At 46.3% G+C, this 4,523-nt stretch overlaps 1 protein-coding gene across 1 annotated transcript; it reads right to left on the reverse strand.

Moving 5' to 3' along the window:
* Positions 1–286: 286 nt before the first annotated feature.
* LOC118423138 lies at positions 287–3,348 on the reverse strand. Its single transcript, XM_035831179.1, has 6 exons — positions 3,150–3,348; positions 2,381–2,620; positions 1,803–2,129; positions 1,289–1,437; positions 770–986; positions 287–303 (listed from the first exon to the last, which is right to left on the reverse strand). Exons 1-6 carry the CDS (start codon positions 3,265–3,267, stop codon positions 287–289), a joined length of 1,068 nt encoding a protein of 355 aa, XP_035687072.1. The 5' UTR covers positions 3,268–3,348.
* Between the last annotated feature and the right edge of the window lie 1,175 nt (positions 3,349–4,523).

The following is a 4,523-nucleotide window of genomic DNA, read 5'->3' on the forward strand; positions in this document are numbered from 1 at the left end:
TACCTCCAGTGATTTGGAATACATACTTCTTTTGCTCTTCTAAAATTTTGCCGGATTACAAACATCACCTCTCTTCATATTCCGCTGATATCTATCCCTTATGTTGAATTTGCGCCCTTTTACTAGTACCGCTCTCAGTACTTTTTAAATGACATCTATCCATCCACCATACATATATTATCCACTTTCAATAACACAAGGAATGGATAGCACAACTTCAGTTCAGTTTCTTTGCACAAAGTAACATATATTTCCTTTGAATTTTATAGTACGTCTGGTACCGCTCTCAGCACTGGAAGATTCCTGTGCTGAAAAGACGTCAGCACTCGTTTTCCAGTGCTGAAGATTTCACAGCACTGGTTTTCCAGTGCTGAAGTGTCCCTGAGCACTGGTTTTCCAGTGCTGAAGTGTCCCTGAGCACTGGTAAATCCAGTGCTGAAGGCGAGGTTTTTGTATATCAGCACTCGGTTCCAGTGCTGACGGCAGTTTCATCACTGGTTACCCAGTGACATTTGACCTGGCCCGGCCCCGATTTCAGCGCTGGTAACCGAGTGCTGATAGCAGTTCAGCACTGGAAAATGAGTGCTGAAAGAAATTCAGCACTGGAAAACGAGTGCTGAGGGTGTTTCAGCACTGGAACAAGGCCGATCAGCACTGGAAAACGAGTGCTGAAAGAAAATCAGCACTGAAAAACCAGTGCTGAGGCCGTTTAGACAATTAAATCAGCACTGGAACACCAGTGCGGAAGGTGAGGTTTTCGTAGACTTGCCTGACCCATCGCAGGTGAAGTAGTGCGGATTATCAATCCAGAAGCCAGCTGGGGAGACGAAGAAGCCTATCCTGTTGATGGCATAGGCGAGCTGTCCCTCCGGCACGGTGGCGGTGTAGGTCACGGTCAGGCCGTCAGGGGTCATGGTGCAGCGCGTGGGGTTACACGTCAGCATCACGTGCGTGTCGGACCACCTGTCCGCGGAGTCTACAGCTACCTGGGGAAGTTACTAGTAGGTAGCAGCCAGATTCTCAATGACATGAACGATATTCTACAAGCTTGAAAACGAGCGAAGTCATGCTGTTGAAAGACAAATGGCACCGAAAACATAACCTTCTTGGCAAAGGTAACAATGAACTCAATGAACAGCTATAGATCCACTTACAAGTCATGAGAGAGAAGATAGATGTTATTTACATCATTCATGATCACAGCTATGACACAGCCGGGATAAGAGTGCCTTGGGCAAATCAAAACCAGCTTGTGACAACTTAAATATTGAACAGCGTTGGAATTTACCTGAATCTCCTCCATGTATGGGACTGCAGTGCGGAAGTCCATGGTCAGCTGGAACTGCTGTTGCCCGCCACCTAGCGGCTGGCAGGAGGGGTACAGGCAGATTTGTTCGGCACAGGGTGCCCGGGGCGACGGCTGCAGGGTGCTCTCCGCTGCGGCAACGCACAAAACATAACTACTTAATCAGTAGTTATCACAATCTTCAAAAACCGCGACCAGAGACGGGTGGTGATACAGGCTTACTGGAACCTTTGACCCTTACTGACGTCATGTGTCGACAATTTGGTTAACACAATGCTTCGGTTTACTAATAGTTTCCTGTGGATGTCATCTACAATTCTGTCTGTCTCAGAATTTTACTATGGTATAGGATCTAAACCTATTTGGCCCACAAGAAAAGTCATATGTACGTTAGAGTACATGGTCATGGAGGAAGACACGAGCCATTCTTCCTGATGAAGGATTAAGTTACAGCCATTGAAGTCCCTCTGTCTTATCTGTCTGAGATGGCACCTACCTTCCCTCTTCCTTGAGCAGGTGACGGTTAACGGATTGGCGTTCCAATCCCCCCAAGGAACCACGAACTTCCCCACGACGTTGAAGGCGTACGCCATGGTCCCGCCTACGTTCGATAAGTCCGGTTTGACGCGAATGGTGCGCCCGCCATCCTCCATGCGGCAGGTGGCGGTATCGCAGCTGTGCATGTGTCCCGAGAAGGCGCCGGCGGGTCCGGCCGCCCACTGCACCTCGCTCATGTCGTCCACGGCTTTAGTCACGTGCAGGGTCAGCTGCAGCTGCCCGCCGCTGCACGTGGCCTCCCCGAAACCCGAGCCGCCGTCAGCCGCTGACAGGGAAACAATTATGGTTTTCATGATATTGTTTTGGGGTAGCCGTTGGCCTACGCGTATACGATGTCATGATAAAACCTTGTTCCACTACTACCTTTCTACTCTCGGAAATCAGAAATACATATATACATGTATATATATACGAGACGAAAGCAAGCAACACAGTTAGACGAATAGAAACACAGGGGAAGACTTGCAAGTAATATGAAAAGAACGGAGAAGAAAAGTGAAGAATACCCTTTCTTACAAGAGATTTCTGTAGGACAGCGGAAGTTCGTCTCCACTCCATCCACGGCGCTCAGGCAGTAAGGCGCCAGCACGGGGTCCGCTGCAGTGAACAGGTGCGTCAGGAAGGGGGCGCCTCTGACCAGAGGCACCTCCATGGAGCCCTCTCCGTTCGAGAAGAGGAAGTTGGCGTGAAGCTGTCCGACACTCGTCATCACGGGTTCTCCGCTTCCCTCTATCCCCACACGGACTCCGGAGTTACCTGCGCGAACAGACAGACATAATTCCGAAGCCAAGTGGAATTATACTTTCCAGAACAGAAATTGGACCAACCCAACTTTTCAGCTGACCAACTACGGTCATTGACTGTGCAATCCACCGCTTCTGTGACGTCAGGCTGTAACAAAGGGCCCGTAATTCGCTTTCCGGTGGATCATAAGCTGCAGAAAGTTTATGGCGTCCCCCGTCCACGCCCGCGAAAGATAAGTTGAGCATCACTATCAGATCGCGCTTATCAGATAGAAAATATGGGCAAATAAATAAAACCAGATTTGGGGCTCACCATCGGCTTCTATCGCCACACGGACTGCAGATTTAGCAAAGATCAAATAGACCCAAATTACTGTTTTTCCGGATAATGAACCAATGACTGCATATGGTTAAATGACAAGCAAACGATTTCGTTGATGGAATTGTCTCGACGGCTTAGACGTTTAAACTAGTAGCTTAGCTTTTAGAAATTTGTCAGTATGAGGTATACAATGTGATTTAAGAAAGTTTCCCCAGCCCACCTGTAAATCCTGCCTTGGGCGCGCCGTCAGGCCCGGACACCATCTGCTTCATGTTAGTGCCCACACTCACCACCTTGTCCCACGGCGCCCCCTGGCGACTAGGTGTCTGCTGCATCATCTCGTCCGACCGCTCGGTGGCGTTCCAGCGGTCCAGTGTGTACGCGTCGTACGTGATGCCCTCCCGCGACAGGACGGCTGGTGGGACGACAACACAAGTAGGTCAAGGTCAGGGACATGAAACCTACTGGTAGGATCGATGACGTTGGCAGGAATGTAGCCAGGCGACTTTGACCAATCAGAAGTCTCCATTTCATACTAGTATCATAGTAGTTATTATCTTCGCCAAGAAGGTTATATTTTGGGTAGCGTTTGTTTGTATGTATGTATGTATGTATGTATGTATGTATGTATGTATGTATGTATGTATGTATGTATGTATGTATGTAGAAGACCAGCATAACTCAAGAACGCCAGAATGGATTGTATTGATATTTGGTATGTGTGTAGGTCTTGATGAGACCTGAAAACGATTAGATTTTGGGCCCCCTAGCAACCTGTTACGGCACTGCAGTGGAACTTCCTGGTTTGATATCTCGAGTTCTGAACATGCTGCGGCTATAATTTTTGAGTGGTAGACAGCTCTTGATGCCGAGAGTAAGTGGTATAGGTTTGGGCCCCCTAGCGGCTTGTTTTGGAACTGCAGGGCAGGTTTAATGTCAGACTTTAAAGGGGAATAACTCAAGAAGGGGTTAACGGATTGTTATGATTTTTGGTATGTAAATAGCTTAAGTGATGCTTCATATAATGACATATTAATTATGCAAATCGGTATCTAATTTGCATAATTAATTATGAAATTTTGTAAACATGCTCAGTTCCATTATAGGACCATTGTAACATTTGTAACTGACAAGGAGAAGAATATTGATTGATGTGTATTATGCAAAATAAATACCTAATTTGCATAATTAATGAGAAAATGCTATAATTTCTTAACATAGATTGTGTACGTCTGTTTTAATACTAATATCATGCCGTAACATAAATGTGCCACAAGTAGTGAATCACAAATCTCAAATGATCATCACTGACCCGTTCGACAGTTCCATTCTTTCTGTAACTTTGTAGGAAGTTTCTCTGTTAAAAAAAATGCATACGGTAATACAGTCTTAACATGAAACAAGTCTTCTGCAAACAAGACGGAGTGAAATTAATAATTTCAAGAGAAGTCAAGTTTGCTATAACCACGGAATAAAAGCATCTCATTCGCTTCGCTCACTCGGTGGTTTTATTCGGTGTTGATATCAAATGACCATCCGTTATAATATGTATATATACAGGTCGGTCGGGTCATTACCCGAAAGCGGAATACAT

The sequence above is a fragment of the Branchiostoma floridae genome, chromosome 1, assembly GCF_000003815.2.
Source record: "Branchiostoma floridae strain S238N-H82 chromosome 1, Bfl_VNyyK, whole genome shotgun sequence".
Classification (NCBI taxonomy): Eukaryota; Metazoa; Chordata; class Leptocardii; order Amphioxiformes; family Branchiostomatidae; genus Branchiostoma; species Branchiostoma floridae.